Source organism: Pristiophorus japonicus, chromosome 10 (genome assembly GCF_044704955.1).
Source record: "Pristiophorus japonicus isolate sPriJap1 chromosome 10, sPriJap1.hap1, whole genome shotgun sequence".
Classification (NCBI taxonomy): domain Eukaryota; kingdom Metazoa; phylum Chordata; class Chondrichthyes; family Pristiophoridae; genus Pristiophorus; species Pristiophorus japonicus.
The window spans coordinates 45,396,903-45,416,697 of NC_091986.1; the positions used below are offsets into that span (position 1 = coordinate 45,396,903).

Below are 19,795 nucleotides of genomic sequence, written 5' to 3' on the forward strand. Positions count from 1 at the left end.
GGTTACCACCATCATACATCAATGTACAAGAGAAATCAGAGGATTTACAAGTTCTTCATATTCTCTGCAAGTAGTTGTTGGTAATAGGGACTGAAAGAGAGAGCCAGACTTCACTTTCAACATCAAAGGCAACACATCAAGCATTATCATTTGAGTGTTTTATTGATGTCAGCGTCCAAGGAGAATTACAAGGTCACAGCATAGATTGTCTCTTCATCATTGATTCCTTGACTGATTCGAGCAATTCAACCAGTTTCTAATTCAAGCAAACACCTGTTACATCACTTTCCGTACTACAATGGTGATACCTTCAAACCAAATACAAACTGTTCCTTATTTAAAGCTAACCACATCCCTTGAGCATCCCTGATTTTAATCGTTCCACCATTGGTGGCTGTGCCTTCAACTGCCTGGATCCCAAGCTCTGGAATTCCCTCCCTAAACCTCTATGCCTCTCTACCTCTCTCTCCTCCTTTAAGATACTCCTTGAAACCTGCCTCTTTGGTCCAGCTTTTGGTCACCTGTCTTCATATCGCCTTATGTGGCTTGTTGTCAAATTCTGTTTGATAATCGCTCATGTGAAGCAGGTTGGGACATTTTCCTACATTAAAGGTGATGTATAACTGCAAGTTGTTGTTGTTGTAGTCAGTTTTCCAACTGGCATTACATTGAATTACAGAGAATTTATCACACAGAAACAAGACATTCGGCCCATTGCCGGTGTTTATGATCCATACTAGCCTTATATCATTTGATTTACTTCACCTCACCCTACCAACATATCCTTCTTTTTCCCTCATGTATTTATCTAGCTTCCCATTAAATACATCTATACTATTTGCCTCAACCACTCCCTGTGGGAGCAAGTTCCACATTCTCACCACTCTCTAGGTAAAGAAGTTCCTCCTGAATTCCCCATTGGATTTATTGGAAGTATGAGCTGAAAGTGAGGGCAATGGGGCATCTGGGACCTCAGTGAATGACGGGACCGACATTCTGTCTCCTTAACCCGTGGGATTTAAGGATTGAGAAAGAAACAGAGGAATGATGGAGAAGGAAATAGGGTGAATTAGAATCCAATCAGGTACAGGCAAGGGGTGATCTGATCAAAATTTTGAAGATATTAAGGGGAACAGATAGGTAGATAGAGAGAAACTATTCCCGCTAGTTGGGGAGTCTAGGACTGGGGGACATAGTCTAAAAATTAGAACCAGATCTTTCAGGAGTGGAGTTAGGAAACACATCTACACACAAAGGATGGTAGAAGTTTTAAACTCTCTTCTGCAAACAGCAATTGATGCTAGATCAATTGTTAAATTTAAATCTGAGATTGATAGCTTTCTGTTAACCAAAACTATTGAGGGATGAGAGCCAAAGGCGGGTAGATGGAGTTGGACTGCTGATTAGCCATCATCTCATTGAATGGCGGAACAGGCTCGAGTGGCTGAATGGTCTCCTCCTGTTCCTATGTTCCTACAGAAGGAGAAATAAAGAGAGGGAAAGAAAAATTGGATTAAAAGAAAAGAAAACATTGAAAAAATCAGTCAAACAACAATTCACAACCTGACAGAATGAGACTCTACACTTATAATTGACATTAGCTTGGATGATGTGGAATCGATATGGGTGGAGCTACGGAATACCAAAGGGCAGAAAACGCTAGTGGGAGTTGTGTACAGATCACCAAACAGTAGTAGTGAGGTTGGGGACAGCATCAAACAAGAAAACAGGGATGCGTGCAATAAATGTACAGCACTTATCATGGGCAACTTTAATCTACATATTGATTGGGCTAACCAAACTGGTAGCAATGCGGTGGAGGAGGATTTCCTGGAGTGTATTAGGGATGGTTTTCTAGACCAATATGTCGAGGAACCAACTAGAGGGCTGGCCAGTCTAGACTGAGTGATGTGTAATGAGAAAGGACTAATTAGCAATCTTGTTGTGCGAGGTCCCTTGGGGAAGAGTGACCATAATATGGTAGAATTCTTTATTAAGAGGGAGAGTGACACAGTTCATTCAGGATCTTGAACTAAAGAAAAGGTAACTTTGATGGTATGAGACGTGAATTGGCTAGAATAGTCTGGCGAGTGATACTTAAAGGGTTGACGGTGGATAGGCAATGGCAAACATTTAAAGATCACATGGATGAACTTCAACAATTGTACATCCCTGTCTGGAGTAAAAATAATACGGGGACGGTGGCTCAACCGTGGCTAACAAGGGAAATTAAGGACAGTGTTAAATCCAAGGAAGAGGCATATAAATTGACCAGAAAAAGCAGCAAACCTGAGGATTGGGAGAATTTTGTAATACAGCAGAGGAGGAGAAAGGGTTTAATTTGGAGGGGGTAAATAGAGTATGAGAGGAAGCTTGCTGGGAACATAAAAACTGACTGCAAAAGCTTCTATAGATATGTGAAGAGAAAAAGATTCAGGTGAATTTATAATGGGGAACAAAGAAATGGCGGACCAGTTAAACAAATACTTTGGTTCTGTCTTCACGAAGGAAGATACAAATAACCTTCCGGAAATACTAGGGGACCGAGGGTCTAATGAGAAGGAGGAACTGAAGGAAATTCTTATTAAGCGGGAAATTGTGTTAGGGAAATTGATGGGATTGAAGGCCGATAAATCCCCGGGGCCTGATAGTCTGCATCCCAAAGTACTTAAGGAAGTAGCCCTAGAAATAGTGGATGCATTGGTGATCATTTTCCAACAGTCTATCGACTCTGGATCAGTTCCTATGGACTGGAGGGTAGCTAATGTAACACCACATTTTAAGAAAGAAGGGAGAGAGAAAACGGGTAATTATAGACCGGTTAGCCTGACATCAGTAATCAGTAGTGGGGAAAATGTTGGAATCAATTATTAAAGATGATATAGTAGCACATTTGGAAAGCAGTGACGGGATCGGTCCAAGTCAGCATGGATTTATGAAAGAGAAATCCTGTTTGACAAATCTTCTAGAATTTTTTGAAGATGTAACTGGTAGAGTAGACAAGGGAGAACCAGTGGATGTGGTGTATTTGGACTTTCAAAAGGCTTTTGACAAGGTCCCACACAAGAGATTGGTGTGCAAAATTAAAGCACATGGTATTGGGGGCAATGTATTGACATAGATAGAGAACTGGTTGGCAGACAGGAAGCAGAGAGTCGGGATAAACGGGTCCTTTTCAGAATGGCAGGCAGTGACTAGTGGAGTGACGCCGGGCTCAGTGTTGGGACCCCAGCTCTTTACAATATACATTCATGATTTGGATGAGGGAATTGAGTGTAATTTCTCCAAGTTTGCAGATGATACTAAGCTGGGTGGGGATGTGAGCTCTGAGGAGGACGCTAAAAGGCAGCAGGTTGACTTGGATAGGTTAGGTGAATGGGCAAATGCGTGGCAGATGCAGTATAATGTGGATAAATGTGAGGTTATCCACTTTGGTGGCAAAAACAGGAAGGCAGAATATTATCTGAATGGCGGCAGATTAGGAAAAGGGGAGGTGCAACGAGACCTGGGTGTCATGTTATATCAGTCATTGAAAGTTGGCATGCAGGTACAGCAGGCAGTGAAGAAGGCAAATGGTATGTTGGCCTTCATAGCTAGGGGATTTGAGTATAGGAGCAGGGAGGTCTTACTGCAATTGTACAAGGCCTTAGTGAGACCGCAGCTAGAATATTGTGTTCAGTTTTGGTCTCCTAATCTGAGGAAGGACGTTCTTGCTTTTGAAGAAGTGCAGCGAAGGTTCACCAAATTGATTCCCGGGATGGCTGGATTGACACATGAGGAGAGACTGGATCGACTGGGCCTGTATTCACTGGAGTTTAGAAGGATGAGAGGGGATCTCATAGAAACATGTAAAATTCTGATGGGACTGAACAGGTTAGATGTAGGACGTATGTTCCCGATGTTGGGGAAGTCCAGAACCAGGGGACATAGTCTAAGGATAAGGGGTAAGCCATTTAGGACTGAGATGAGGATAAACTTCTTCACTCAGAGAGTTGTTAACCTGTGGAATTCCCTACGACAGAGAGTTGTTGATGCCAGTTTATTGGATATATTGAAGAGGGAGTTAGATATGGCCCTTACGGCTAAAGGGATCAAGGGTTATGGAGAGAAAGCAGGCAAGGGTTACTGAGTGAATGATCAGCCATGATCTTATTGAATGGTGGTGCAGGCTCGAAGGGCTGAATGGCCTACTCCTGCACCTATTTTCTATGTTTCTATGTTTCTGGGCCGGAGAGGCTGATTGGCAGTCATTAACAATTATCATGTTATTAAAAGCATGTTTGGCTACTCACCACCAGCCTTAACTTGCTGCGGCGAGTTTAATGGTTAATTAGTGTGTAAATGCAGCAATTTCCTGGAACACGAGGGGAGGTTGAGGGCGAGCTGCCGTTTTCGTGAGGTTAACGGGCGGAGCGACGCAAATCATTCAGCAACTTGTGGTGATTCGCAATCCATGGGGAATCTCTTCCTCGCCACAAGTTGCAGGACCATTCACGAATCAACAACAGCGAGTGCCATTAAACTCACCATATTTTGGTACCAAAAGCTGGGGCAATCTAACTTAATAATGCTTATTGGGCCGTAACTTGCGGCCCCTATGGGCATGCACGAGGTGCGCAAACATCCATAAGGACCACGCAAGTTCCGGTTTAGGCCTGCGCTGTGCATGTGCGAAAACCTGGAACTTACAATCTGTCAAAAATCTTCTTGACAGATCACATACATCCCCAGGAAAAGGGCTTCCGCGGGTGGAGGGTTGGGCTATTTGCCTAACGTCTGCCTGGCGAATGCCCGTTAAATTCTTACACCTGGTCAAAGCAAGCGTAATGCCTGCTTTTACCAGCGTAAAAGTTTTAAAATAATAGAAAAATAAAATGTTATCAATTATTTATACATTTAAAAACCTGTGAAATAAGGTGAGTTTGTTTTTAGCCCCTTTAAAATATGTAAATTTACTTTTGAAAAAATTAATTTTTTGTTTTAAAATTGCCGTTTTAATTAATTTTAAATATGTGATATTTTTTTAAATATATAATTGATGTGTAGATGTATTTTTTGGGTATTCCCATTCATACTTATGGGGTTTCTGTACATACGGAATCTCGATAATATGAATGAGAATTCCCTCTGTCATTGGTTGAGCCGGCCCACGTGATCCCAGGGGCGTTTGTGAATTGCCTGTGCCCCTGAGATATGTGGGCTCTAACTGCGGGTACTCGGAGAGATCCAGGACCGCGAGTCTCCGTAACTCCTGGACCACCAGGTACACGGGCATTTTATTTGAAAATCGGAGGCCTTTCCCTGCGGACAGCCTCCGACCACAAATTCAGGGCCATTATAATCGTTATTCATGTGCCTTCAAGGAGAATACTTTAACCTACTGAATAATTTTCTATGCAGGAAAGTGCCAGTGTGGCCAGTGCTCCTGTTTCCCACCGGGAGATAGACGGGTGTACGGGAAAAATTGTGAATGCGACGACCGCCAGTGTGAGGACAGCGAAGGAAACCTCTGTGGTGGTGAGTGGTTTTATTTTTGTTCTGTAATATGTGAAGAGAACTAGGCATTGTCCCCAAATGCAGAGTTCCTTTTATTCTCTGAATTGCTTATATACTTATAACATTTACTACATAAATCATACCTGTGCCTTAATCAAGTTCATGGGCATCTCCAGTGATTCGTCCAGTGAAGCTTCTTTTTATATATATATATATATATATATAAAAGCAAAATACTTCGGATGCTGGAATCTGGAATAAAAACAAAAAATGCTGGAAATCTCAGCATCTGACTTTTTGAAATTCATTTTGGGGATATGGGCGTCGCTGGCAAGGCCAGCATTTATTGCCCATCCCTAATTGCTCCTGAGAAAGTGGTGGTGAGCCGCCATCTTGAACCGCTGCAGTCCGTGTGGTGAAGGTACTCCACAGTGCTGTTAGTGAGGGAGTTCCAGGATTTTGACCCAGGGACGATGAAGGAAAGACAATATATTTCCAAGTCAAGATGGTGTGTGACTTCGAGGAGAACTTGGATGTGATGGTGTTACAAAATGATCTTAATAATTGCTATTGAAATAAGACTAGAATATTTTCAAAAAAGCTTAGAGTTGAAAACAATGAAGGATTAGTTCCAATAGATACTGTTCGTAAAACGTAACAAAGTGAATTACTTCATTCATCTCGTAATCATAACTCGTGGGAGCTAAGAGTTGTAAAGTCTATAACAGTCAAATGCAGAGTAATCTAATGAATCAATTCTTCAAACAAATCATGATTCAAATGGAAGTGAAGATCACTTTACCTTTATTAATATGTAAAAAGAGACAAAAAAAGAAAGGCGTAAATTTATATAGCACCTTTCACGACCATTGCATCTCCCAAAGCGCTTCATACCCAGCCAATTGGGAGCCTGTAGGGAATTGGAGTTGAGGCCAAAATCATATCAGTCATGATCTTATTGAATGGCGCAGCAGGCTCGAAGGGCCGAATGGCCTACTCCTGCGTCTATTTTTTATGTTCTTATGAGATACTTTTTGAAGTGTAATTACTTTTATAATGTACGAATCGCGGTAGCCAATTGGCGCACAGCAAGCTCCCACAAACAGCACTGTGATAATGACCAGATAATCTGTTTGAGTGATGTTGACTGAGGAATTAATATTAGCCCAGGACACCTTGGAGAACTCTCTGCTCTTCTTCAAAATAGTTATATCAGTTACTTCTTCGAACCTCGTGATCCTCAGCTCATTCCCCACATCTCAATACAAAATTCCTAATTACATCTATGTTTCTACAGGAAATTCTTACACACATTTTTAGACTTTATCACCTACAGTAAAAATTGCACCAATACTCTTAAGATAGCAAGTAGTAGGGCTGATTGGCATCAAGCATAGCAAGTCATGAAGTTCAGCATGATTCTAGGGCTGCCAAATTGCTTATCTTAGCACCAGCCGTAAACGCTGATATTCTTGAAGAAATGGCGGCTGCCTCGCTTCTGTGGCAGCAGCCAGTTCTATGGTAAGGGCCATATGGCAGCGCTTGACTCTGAAAGGTAAATTAACAGATCGTGACGTCAATCGGCGTACAAGGGAAACACAGTCAGTGCTTCTTCAAGGGATACACACATCTTTCAGTTAAGTTTGGATTTAAACTTTTGGACTTAAAAAAAATATTTTATTGAAGTAGTGGCTTGGTGCAATAGATGTTAAGAGTTTTTTAAAGTGTGCAAGGAGTGCTGCTGGATGCTGCAAGGCCTCGGATGGTAAAGGAAGGCCTCTGAGAAGACAAACTGCTGGAAATACTTTGCGGTCAGGCAGCATCCATGGAGAGAGAAACAGAGTCATGTCTCAGGTCGAGATGCTATCTGACCTGCTGAGTACTTGCAGCATTTTCTACTTTTATTTTAGACTTCCAGCATCCGCTCGCAGAGGGAAGAGAAAGATGCAAAAGAGGAGGAAGCAGAAGGAAGGATGCAACCAGGCAGCCCCTTTCTGGCTGGGATATCCAGGATGGAATCATCCGCCTGTGCTAACAATGACCACAACCCCAATTCCCCTTTCAACATTTGTCCCACACTTTACCTTCCTGCTGTTACTGACCATCGCAGCGTTCTCTTGGCCATGATGCTGAAATAAAAACCACCACAAAGCAAACTTTTCAATCCAACTTTATACATTTAGCCATCCAATATAACATTAAGAAATCAACTAATCACCTTTATGCATTCCCTCAGTGACTGTCGTGTGTGTGCCTTTGCCTGTCCTACTGATGTCACGCAGTGCTACCTCAGTGGCTGCAGCATGGCTGGTGGAAGGCTGCTGACTCTCAGTGGGGGACACTGCAAATGCCCTTGCTGATCGACCTTGAGGACCTTGTGACTGGGAATGTGAAATCGAGTGATCGTATTTCTTTTTCTTCTTCTTCCTCACCACCGCCACCATCTGCCTCTCCGCCTCCTCCTCCACCTCCTCCGTCTCCGCCTCCTCATCCATCTCCATCTCCACCTCCTCGTCCGTCTCCATCTCCTCCCGCAGGTCCGTCTCCCTCTCCTGCTCCCACAGGTCCATTTCCTCCTCCTCCAAGGAATGGGATGTGTACCTCATGTTTGGTACAAATTGTTGGTAAGTGAGTGATGTTTGATCTCGTGAAGTTTCTTTGGGCACTGGAGCCAGGACATGGATCGACACTGCTGGTAGTGATGACCTCGGTGATCTGGCCCCGCATCCTTTTTTCTGAAGGGCCTCCTGGTCCCTGTGGGTAGAGGACCTATCTTGCAGTGTTGATTCCCTACACAAAGCTGGAGTGCAGCATGTGAGACCTTGGCTGCCCTTTTCCTGGCTTGCTGAGCCATTTGTGTTAGTGCTGAGGCACTTTTCCTATTTTTTTAGATGTGGAAGGCAGTTAACATAAGAACATAAGAAATAAGAACACGAGTAGGCATAAGGCCCCTCGAGCCTGCTCCGCCATTCAATAAGATCATGGCTGATCTGATCATGGACTCAGTTCCACTTCCCTGCCCATTCCTCATAACCCCTTATCCCCTTATTGTTTAAGAAACTGTCTATTTCTATCTTAAATTTATTAACTGTCCCAGCTTCCACAGCTATCTGAGGCAGCGAATTCCACAGATTCACAGCCCTCTGAGAGAAGAAATTTCTCCTCATCTCAGTTCTAAGGGCGGCCCCTTAACCTAAGATCATGCCCTCTAGTTCTAGTCTCCCCCACCAGTGGAAACATCCTCTCTGCATCGACCTTGTCCAGCCCCCTCATAATCTTATAAGTTTCTATAAGATCACCTCATTTTTCTGAATTCCAATGAGTAGAGGCCCAACCTACTCAACCTTTCCTCATAAGTCAACCCACTCAGCCCCAGGATCAACCTAGTGAACCTTCTCTGAACTGCCTCCACAGCAAGTATCTCCTCTCGTAAATATGGAAACCAAAACTGTACGCAGTATTGCAGGTGTGGTCTCACCAATACCCTATACAACTGTAACAAGACTTCCCTGCTTTTATACTCCATCCCGTTTGCAATAAAGGTCAAGATTCTATTGGCATTCCTGATCACTTGCTGTACCTGCATACTATCCTTTTGTGTTTCATGCACAAGTACCTCCAGGTCCCACTGTACTGCAGCACTCTGCAATCTTTCTCCATTTAAATCATAACTTGCACTTTAATTTTTTCTGCCAAAGTGCAGGACCTCACATTTTCCAACATTATACTCCATCTGCCAAATTCTTGCCCACTCACTTAGTCTGTCTATGTCCTCCTGCAGCCTCTTTATGTCTCCCTCACACATTACCCTTCCTCCCATCTTTGTATCGTCAGCAAACTTGATTACCTTACACCAGTCTTCTCTTCCAAGTCATTAAAATAGATTGTAAATAGTTGGGGTCCAAGCACTGATCCCTGCGGCACCCCACTCATTACTGATTGCCAACCAGAGAATGAACCATTTATCCCGACTCTCTCTTTTCTGTTTGTCAGCCAATCTTCTATCCATGCTAATATATTACTCCCAATCCCGTGAACTTTTATCTTGTGCAGTAATCTTTTGTGTGGCACCTTGTCAAATGCCTCTGGAAGTCCAAATACACCACATCCACTGGTTCCCCTTTATCCACCCTGTTCATTATATCCTCAAAGAATTCCAGCATATTTGTCAAACATAACTTCCCCTTCATAAATCCATGCTGACTCTGCCTGACCGAATTTTGCTTTTCCAAATGTCCTGTTACTGCTTCTTTAATAATGGACTCCAACATTTTCCCAACCACAGATGTTAGGCTAACTGGTCTACAGTTTCCTGCTTTTTGTCTGCCTCCTTTTTGAAAACTTTGCAGTTTTCCAATCTGCTGGGACCTCCCCAGAATCCATTGAATTTTGGTAAATTACAACCAATGAATCCACAGTCCCTGCCGCTACTTCTCTTAAGACCGTAGGATGCAAGCCATCAGGTCCAGAGGATTTAACCGCCTTTAGTCCCATTATCTTACTGAGTACTGCCTCCTTAGTGATTGTGATTGTGTTAATTTCCTCCCCCCCTATAGCCCCTTGACTATCCACTGTTGGAATATCGTTAGTGTCCTCTACCGTAAAAACTGATACAAAATACTTGTTTAGAATTTCTGCTATCTCCATGTACCCCATTACTAATTCCCCGGTCTCGTCCCTAAGGGACCAACATTTACTTTAGCCACTCTTTTTCTTTTTATATACCTATAGAAACTCTTGTTATCTGTTTTTATATTTTGTGATCGTTTATTTTCATAGTCTATCTTCCCTTAATCATTTTTTTAGTCATTCTTTGCTGGCTTTTAAAAGCTTCCCAATCTTCTGTCCTCCAATTAGTTGTGGCCACATTGTATGCCCTTGTTTTTAATTGGATACCGTCCTTTATTTCTTTAGTTAGCCACGGATAGCTTTCTTTTCCCTTGCACTCTTTCCCCTTTACTGGAATATATTTTTCTTGAAAGTTGTGAAATGTCTCTTTAAATGTACACCACTGATCCTCAACTGTCCCACACTTCAATCTGTTTTCCCAGTCCACTTTAGCCAACTCTTCCCTCATACCTTCATATCTCCTTTATTTAAGCTTAGTATGCTTGTTAGAGATCCAACTTTCTCACCCTTCAGTTCAGCTTTAGAATTGAAGACTGCCATTTGTGTATTCTTTTAAATGTTTTTTTTCCCCAGAAGGCATTTGAGCTCTAAGGGCCAAAAACTGCCTATTTTTAAATAACTATTTTTTAAATTTTAGAAGCCAGTTCCCCTTTAAGTGACCGACACTGCTTTCAAAGATGACAGCCTTGCTTTAAGACAATGCTGCCTCACCCCAGGGCTGTTATGGTCACACTACATTGGGCCTGCTGCTGAGCGCACCACCCAAAACAGTGTGTCACAATGCAGGTTCTGTGCTGCGCTGTATAAATACCGGCGCTGCCTGCGCTCTTCTTGCGGGCGGCTGTTAACTTCGTCCCGCGGTGGCGCCGGCGGGTTTCCGGCCGAATGGAATCTCTAAGCCTAGATTACATAGGATTACATCGAATACACTGCACAGAAACAGGCCATTCGGCCCAACCAGTCCATGCCGGTGTTTATGCTGCACTCGAACCTCTTTCGTTTTTTCTCATCTAACTCTATCAGCATAACCCTTTATTCCCTTCTCCCTCAGATGCTTGTCTAGCCTCCCCTTAAATGCATCTCTGCTATTCGCTTCAACCACTCCCTGTGGTAGCGAGTTCCACATTCTCACCATTCTCTGGGTAAAGAAGTTCCTTCTGAATTCCCTATTGTATTTCTTGGTGACTATCTTAGATTGATGGCCTCTAGTTATGCTCTTCCCCACAAGTGGAAACACTCTGTATCCATTCTATCAAAATCTTTCATAACTTTCAAGACTTCTATTAGGTCACCCCTTGGCCTTTTTTCAAGAGAAAAGAGACCCAGCCTGTTCATCCTTTCCTGATATGTATATCTTCGCATTTCTGCTATCATCCTTGTAAATCTCTGCACCCTCTCCAGTGTTTCTATAAAATTTTATAACATGGCGACCAGAAATGTATGCAGTACTCCCCCAGCATGTCTAAGGGATTGGTTTAATGAGAGGGAAACGGTATTTTGTGCAGATTGTTGTGTATTTGGAAAGCATGCACTCCCATGTCCCGCCACCGGGGAGCGCATTCCCTGAAGTCCCAAAGGATCCCAGCATCCCTTGGGAGCACTGTATATAAGCCGGCCCCTAAGGCCTGTTACTCACTCTGGAGTGTCTTAATAAAGACTGAGGTCACTGTTACTTTCAACTCCGTGTGCAGTCTCATCTGTGTTAGGAATAAAACAACCGGCGACGAGTACACGAATCCAACACAAAGATGCAGCAAACTGTGGGAATCCTAGAGAAGTTCTCGGAGGGTGAGGATTGGGAAGCCTATGTCGAACGGTTAGACCAGTACTTTGTAGCCAACGAGCTGGACGGAGAAGGAAGCGCTGCAAAAAGGAGAGCAGTTCTCCTCACGGTCCGCGGGGCACCGACCTACAGCCTCATGAAGAATCTTCTGGCTCCGGTGAAACTCACAGATAAGTCATATGAGGAGCTGTGTACACTGGTTCGGGAGCATCTTAACACAAGGGAGAGCATGCTGATGGCAAGGTATCGGTTCTATACGTACCAGCGATCTGAAGGTCAGTAAGTGGCGAGCTACGTCGCCGAGCTAAGGCGACTTGCAGGACAATGTGAGTTTGATGGCTACCTGGAGCAAATGCTCAGAGACTTTTTTGTACTGGGCATTGGCCACAAGACCATCCTACGAAAACTTTTGACTGTAGAGACACCGACCCTCAGTAAGGCCATTGCGATAGCACTGGCGTTTATGTCCACCAGTGATAACACTAAACAAATCTCTCAGCACACAAGTGCTAGCAATGTTCATAAATTAACTGGAACTGTGTTTGCGAGCAGAAATGTACAGGGCAGAAACTACGAGTCTGCAACTGCCAGCAGGCCTCAGGTGACCCAGATGACTCAGAGTCCGCAACAAAGGATGAATGCAAGGCAATTCACAGCTTGTTCGTGTTGTGGAGGCTTCCATTCAGCCTATTCATGCCGCTTCAAAGGGTATGTTTGCAAGAGCTGTGGAACAATGGGGCACCTCCAAAGAGCTTGCAGCTCGCCAAACCTGCTAACCACCACATGGCAGAGGAAGATCGGCCTATGGTGGACCAAAGCAATTTCGAGCCTCAGAGAGAGGAGGCAGATGCTGAAGTACACGGGGTGCACAAATTTTCAACGAAATGGCCACCTATAATGCTAAACGTAAAATTGAATGGCTTATCTGTAGCCATGGAACTGGACACTGGCGCTAGCCAATCCATCATGAGTAAAAAGATGTTTGAGAGACTGTGGTGCAACAAGGCACTCAAACCAGCCCTGAGCCCCATCCACACGAAACTGAGAACGTACACCAAAGAGCTTATCACTGTCCTGGGCAGCGCCATGATCAAGGTCACCTACAAGGGCACGGTGCATGAACTGCCACTCTGGATTGTCCTAGGCGATGGCCCCACACTGCTTGGAAGGAGCTGGCTGGGCAAAATCTGCTGGAACTGGGATGACATCCGAGCGCTATCACATGTCGATGAGGCCTCACGTACCCAGGTTCTTAACAAATTTCCTTCCCTTTTTGAGCCAGGCATTGGAAACTTTTTCAGGGTGAAGGTGCGGATCCACTTGGTCCCAGAGGCACGACCCATTCACCACAAGGAGCGAGCGGTACCTCACATAATGAGGGAGAGAGTGGAAATCGAGCTGGACAGGCTGCAATGCAAGGGCATCATCTCCCCAGTGGAATTCAGCGAGTGGGCCAGCCCGATTGTTCCAGTACTCAAAAGTGATGGTACGGTCAGGATTTGCGGTGATTATAAAGAAACCAATAATCGTTTCTCGCTACAGGACCAATACCCTCTACCTAAGGCAGACGACCTATTTGCGACGCTGGCATGAGGCAATACGTTCACCAAGCTCGACCTGACTTCGGCCTACATGACGCAGGAGCTGGAGGAGTCTTCGAAGGGCCTCACCTGCATCACCACGCACAAAGGACTGTTCATCTACAGCAGATGTCCATTTGGAATTCGGTCGGCTGCAGCGATCTTCCAGAGAAACATGGAGAGCCTACTCAAGTCGGTACCACGCACAGTGGTTTTTCAGGGTGACATATTGGTCATGGGTCGGGACACCGTCGAGCACCTACAAAACCTGGAGGAGTCCTCTAGCGACTGGATCGCGTAGGGCTGCGGCTGAAGAGGTTGAAATGTGTCTTCATGGCAACAAGAGTGGAGTTTTTGGGGAGAAAGATCGCGGCGGACGGCATTCGGCCCACAGACGCCAAGACAGAGGTTATCAGGAATGCGCCCAGGCCACAGAACGCCACGGAGCTGCGGTCGTTCCTGGGACTCCTCAACTATTTTGGTAACTTCCTACCAGGGTTAAGCATCCTCTTAGAGCCCCTACATGTGGTATTGCTTAAAGGTGAGAACTGGGTATGGGGAAAAAAACAAGTAATTGCTTTTGAGAAAGCCAGAAACATTTTAAGCTCCAACATGCTGCTTGTATTGTATAACCCATGTAATGTAAAAGACTCGTGTTAGCATGTGATACGTCGTCGTACGGAGTCGAGTGTGTATTACAACAAGCTAACGTTGCGGGGAAGTTGCAAACTGTCGCCTATGCTTCCAGGAGCTTGTCGAAGACCGAGAGGGCCTACAGCATGATTGAGAAACATAGAAACATAGAAAATAGGTGCAGAAGTAGGCCATTCGGTCCTTTGAGTCTGCACCGCCATTCAATAAGACCATGGCTGATCATTCCTTCAGTACCCCTTTCCTGCTTTCTCTCTATACTCCTTGATCTCCTTAACTGTAAGGGCCATATCTAACTCCCTCTTGAATATATCCAATGAACTGGCATCAACAACTCTCTGCGGCAGGGAATTCCACAGGTCAACAACTCTCTGAGTGAAGAAGTTTCTCATCATCTCAGTCCTAAATGGCCTACCCCTTATCCTAAGAATATGTCCCCTGGTTCTGGACTTCCCCAACATCGAGAACATTCTTCCCGCATCTAACCTGTCCAGTCCCGTCAGGATTTTATATATTTCTATGAGATCCCCTCTCATCCTTCTAAACGCCAGTGAATACAGGCCCAGTTAATCCAGTCTCTCCTCATATGACAGCCCAGCCATCCCTGGAATCAGTCTGGTGAACCTTCGCTGCACTCCCTCAGACTAGGAGACCAAAACTGAACACAATATTCCAGGTGAGGCCTCACTAAGAAAGAGGCATTAGCGTGTGTGTTCGGGGTAAAGAAAATGCATCAGTACCTGCTTGGCCTCAAATTTGAGCTGGAAACTGATCACAAGCCCCTCATATCCCTGTTTGCTGAAAACAAGAGGATAAATACTAATGCCTCAGCCCCCATACAAAGGTGGGCACTCACGCTATCAGCATATAACTATACCATCCGCCACAGGCCAGGCACTGAGAACTGTGCGGATGCTCTCAGTCGGCTACCATTGCCAACCATGGGGGTGGAAATGGCTCAGCCTGCAAACTTGTTGATGGTGGCGCAGCCTGCAGACTTGTTGATGGTCATGGAAGCGTTTGAAAATGATAAATCACCTGTCACGGCCCGTCAGATTAGGACTTGAACCAGCTAAGATCCTCTGCTGTCCTGAGTAAAAAACTGTGTACTGCATGGGAGCTGGGCCAGCATCCCCATTGAAATGCAAGAGCTAATCAAGCCGTTCCAGCGGCGAAAGGACGAGCTGTCCATTCAGGCAGACTGCCTGTTGTGGGGTAACCGCGTAGTACTATCCAAAAAGGGCAGGGAGACGTTCATCTCGGATCTCCACAGCACACACCCGGGTATAGTAATGATGAAAGCGATAGCCAGATCCCACGTGTGGTGGTGCGGTATCGACTCTGACTTAGAGTCCTGTGTACGGCAATGTGTGCTCAGTTGAACAACGTGCCCAAAGAGGCACCACTAAGTTTGTGGTCCTGGCCCTCCAGACCATGGTCGAGGATTCATGCCGACTATGCGGGCCTGTTTCTCGGTAAAATGTTCCTGGTGGTGATGGATGCTTTTTCAAAATGGATTGAATGTGAAATAATGTCGGGAAGCACCGCCACCACCACCATTGAAAGCCTGAGGGACATGTTTGCCACCCACGGCCTGCCTGACATACTGATCAGTGACAATGGGCCATGTTTCACCAGTGCCGAATTTAAAGAATTCATGACCCGCAATGGGATCAAACATGTCACCTCGGCCCCGTTTAAACCAGCCTCCAATGGACAGGCAGAGCGGGCAGTACAAACAATCAAACAGAGCCTTAAATGAGTCACAGAAGACTCACTCCAAACCCGCCTGTCCCGAGTACTCTCAGCTACCACACGAGACCCCACTCTCTCACAGGGGTGCCCCCGGCTGAGCTACTCATGAAAAGGACACTTAAAACCAGACTCTAGCTGGTTCACCCCAACCTGCATGATCAGGTAGAGAGCAGGCGGCAGCAACAAAATGCAAACGATGCTCGCGCCACTGTTTCACGGGAAATTGATCTGAATGACCCTGTGTATGTGCTAAACTATGGACATGGTCCCAAGTGGATCGCGGGCACGGTGGTAGCTAAAGAAGGGAATAGGATGTTTGTAGTCAAACTAGACAATGGACAAATTTGCAGAAAGCACCTGGACCAAACGAGGTTGCGGTTCACAGACTGCCCTGAACAACCCACAGCAGACACCATCTTCTTCAAACCCACAACACACACCCAAAAGATCAACGACACCACGCCGGACCAGGAAATCGAACCCATCATGCCCAACAGCCCAGCAAGGCCAGGCTCACCAAGCAGCCCTGCAGGGCCAACAACACGCCAACGCAGCGAGGGCACAGCGAATACACCAGAACAGACATTTGTACCGAGGCGGTCCACCAGGGAAAGAAAGGCTCCCGACCGCCCCACCTTGTGAATAGTTTTCACTTTGACTTTGGCGAGGAGTGATATTGTGTATCTGTAAAGCATGCACTCCCATGTCCCGCCACCGGGGAGCGCATCCCCTGAAGTCCCAAAGGATCCCAGCATCCCTTGGGAGCACTGTATATAAGCCGGCCCCTAAGGCCTGTTATTCACTCTGGAGTGTCTTAATAAAGACTGAGGTCACTGTCACTTTAACCTCCCTGTGTGCAGTCTCACCTGTGTTAGGAATACAACATAGATGAGTAAGGATTTTTTTTTAACACAGGTAAATTATCTTATGATTGGTCGTAAAGTGTTTATTTCTTTTCATTTTCATTTTAATTGCTTTTAAATGATTGTATGAAACAACTTGTCGAACTGAAGCTGAACATGGTGTTGTTTTGATGGATTGTTGGCCTCGGAATGCAACCACTGTACAAGCAAGAGGATTACTGTCTCGTGAAAAGCATTTCATTGACTGGCCAACAGATCCAATTACAGCTCAGTTTAAAGATTCTGTGCATCTCCACACTCTCTGATACACTCTCGCTGGTAACAAGCAATATTCTGCCCATGTCTCCCAGGTCGCTCTGCACATTGTACAGGAATGATTGGACAAGTCCAAACCTGTTGAGCTGTAGCGCCCTGTAATCAATAACTGGGGCTCGTAATAGCAAGGTGACTGAGTTTATTGAAGCTGCTTATTGTCTCTGATTAAACAATATAAAAAGGTCCCAGATGGATACAACTGCTGATTATAGATGTGCTTGATGATCCGTAAGTCCACAAAGAAATTGAGGAAATTGTAAATTTCTCAAATATGGTTTAGTCTTAATGGATGCTTACTCTCTGCACGTTAACTCACACAGCTACAGCTACATTTACTGATGAAGAATACAATTTGTTTTTTAATATATGGTCATTCTGTGCTTACCCACCCAACAGGCAATGGCATCTGTTCGTGTGGCAGATGTATCTGCCATGATGACTGGTTTGGGAAACACTGCCAGCATCTGAGGATCTGCAACATGCCGGAGGAGAGGAGCAGGAGTCAGTGCGAATCTTTCGATGGAATAATCTGCTCTGGCAAGGGTGAGAAGCTTCCACGTAACTCTTAAATTTAATATTTATTTGTTGTTACATTCTGATTATATCGTAGAATCATACGGCACAGAAAGAGGCCATTCGGTTCATCATGCCTCTTTGGTACAGCTATCCAATTAGTCCCACTCCTCCCTGCTCTTTCCCTATAGCCCTGTGATTTTCTTCCCTCCAAATAATTATCCAATTCCCTTTTGAAAGTTACTACTGAATCTGTTTCCACCACCCTTTCAAACAGCGCAGTCTCGATCACAACAACTCATGGTAAAAAAGTTCTCCTCAGCTCCCCCCTCTGGTTCTTTTGCCAATTACCTTACAACTGTCTCCTCTTGTCACCGACCCTCCTGCCACTGGAAACAGTTTTTCCCTATTTACTCTATCTAAACTCTCTATCAAATGCATATTATCACAGCATATTGCACACCTCGGAAAGCGGGGTGAGTCGGACATGGGTTCCCAGTGGCTGCCGGTTTTTACTTGTTGTTTGTACACTGTAACTGATAGTTGCTAGGTCGCTCGGTAAAGCCCGAGATAGTTAATATGTTGCGTAGGATATACGGCACAGAAACAGGCCATTCGGCCCAATCAGTCCATGCCGCCGTTTATGCTCCACTCAAACCTCCTCCCGTTTTTCCCCATCTCACTCTATCAGCATAACCTGCTATTCCCTTCTCCCTTATCTAGCCTTCCCTTAAATGCATCTATGCTATTTGTCTCAACCACTCCCTGTGATAACGAGTTCCACATTCTCACTGCTCTCTGGGGAAAGAAGTTCCTTCTAAATTCTCAGTTGGATTTCTTGATGTTAATGTTCAACAGGTTCCTGCCATTGTGGAAAGTGTATGTGTGGTTCCCCCCAGCAATGGTACATCTCGGGTGACTTCTGCGAGTGTGATGACCGCGAATGTGACAAGCATCAAGGTGTCATCTGCACTGGTAATTATTACTTCTTATTTTTCCATTGATCAGGATAATACACATAATTGCAGAAACTGTAGAGTGCCATGGTCCAAACAAACTTTCCAAGCAAGGCATTGTTCTTCCGACCTGATCCCAGAAATGATTGTATACGTTCAGTGATAGAGTCCAAAGGGCCGAGGAAGGAGATTCATTAGCGACTAGCTGCATTGGTGATTCTCCAGTGACTGAGCAACTGATTTCAAACAATTTCTGTTTTGGGGATTATCAATCTTGGGGGTCACGGCTAAGAATTTATGAGAGTAAAATATCCCACTGTTCAGATATTAGGACAGCTACACTGGGACAAAGCGTGTACAGAAGAGATATGGATCTGTATAAACCTCAATGTAATTGAAGCATAAAAGGCTTGTTGGATAACTGTTTTGATATAGACGTTCTCCTAAACCAAACATAATTTTGATTTATTGAATCATTGAATTATACATCTCAGAAGGAGGCATTCGGCCCATTGGACCTGTGCTGGCTCTTTGAAAGAACTATCCAATTAGTCTCACTGCCCCTGCTCTTTCCCCATAGCCCTGCAAATTTCTGCTTTTCAAGTATTAATCCAATTCCCTTTTGAAAGTGACTATTGATTTGCTTCCACCGCCCTTGCAGGCAGTGCGTTCCAGATCACAACAACTCGCTGCGTAAATAAAATCTCCTCATCTTCCCTCTGGTTCTTTTGCCAATTACCTTAAATCTGTGTCCTCCGGTTACCAACCCTCCTGCTAGTGATTCAGGCGTAAATATTCTCGATAAACGAATGATGACTTGAGTGGTAAAACTATAAAAGCCAAGGTAATTACATAGAATTACACAGAATGCACAGCATAGAAACAGGCAATTCGGCCCAACTGATCCATGCCAGTGTTTCCAAACATTCCAATAGTGGATAATCAGGGTTCTATAGGGAGGGAGGAACTTAATACAATCACTATCACTCATGAAGTAGTGCTAGGTAAAATAATGGGACCTGATGGCTTACATCTTAGGGTCTTAAGAGAAGTGGCTGCAGAGATAGTGGATGCATTGGTTGTAATCTCCCAAAATTCCCTGGATTCCCAATTGAAAAATCATAAATGTAACGCCCCTATTTAAAAAAGGTGGTGGACAAAAAGCAAGAAACTATAGACCAATTGGCCTAACATCTGTCGTTGGGAAAATGCTTGAGTCCATTATTAAGGAAGCAGTCGCGGGACATTTGGAGA

At 44.7% G+C, this 19,795-nt stretch overlaps 1 protein-coding gene across 1 annotated transcript in view; it reads left to right on the plus strand.

The window, feature by feature from the left end:
- Positions 1 to 19,795, plus strand: part of itgbl1 (integrin, beta-like 1) — a 300,193-nt gene that overhangs the window by 257,410 nt on the left and 22,988 nt on the right. The window contains exons 8-10 of the mRNA XM_070891407.1: positions 5,401 to 5,517; positions 17,469 to 17,615; positions 18,444 to 18,560. Of these exons, the coding sequence (XP_070747508.1) occupies positions 5,401 to 5,517; positions 17,469 to 17,615; positions 18,444 to 18,560 (381 nt within the window). The remainder of the gene's footprint in view (positions 1 to 5,400; positions 5,518 to 17,468; positions 17,616 to 18,443; positions 18,561 to 19,795) is intronic.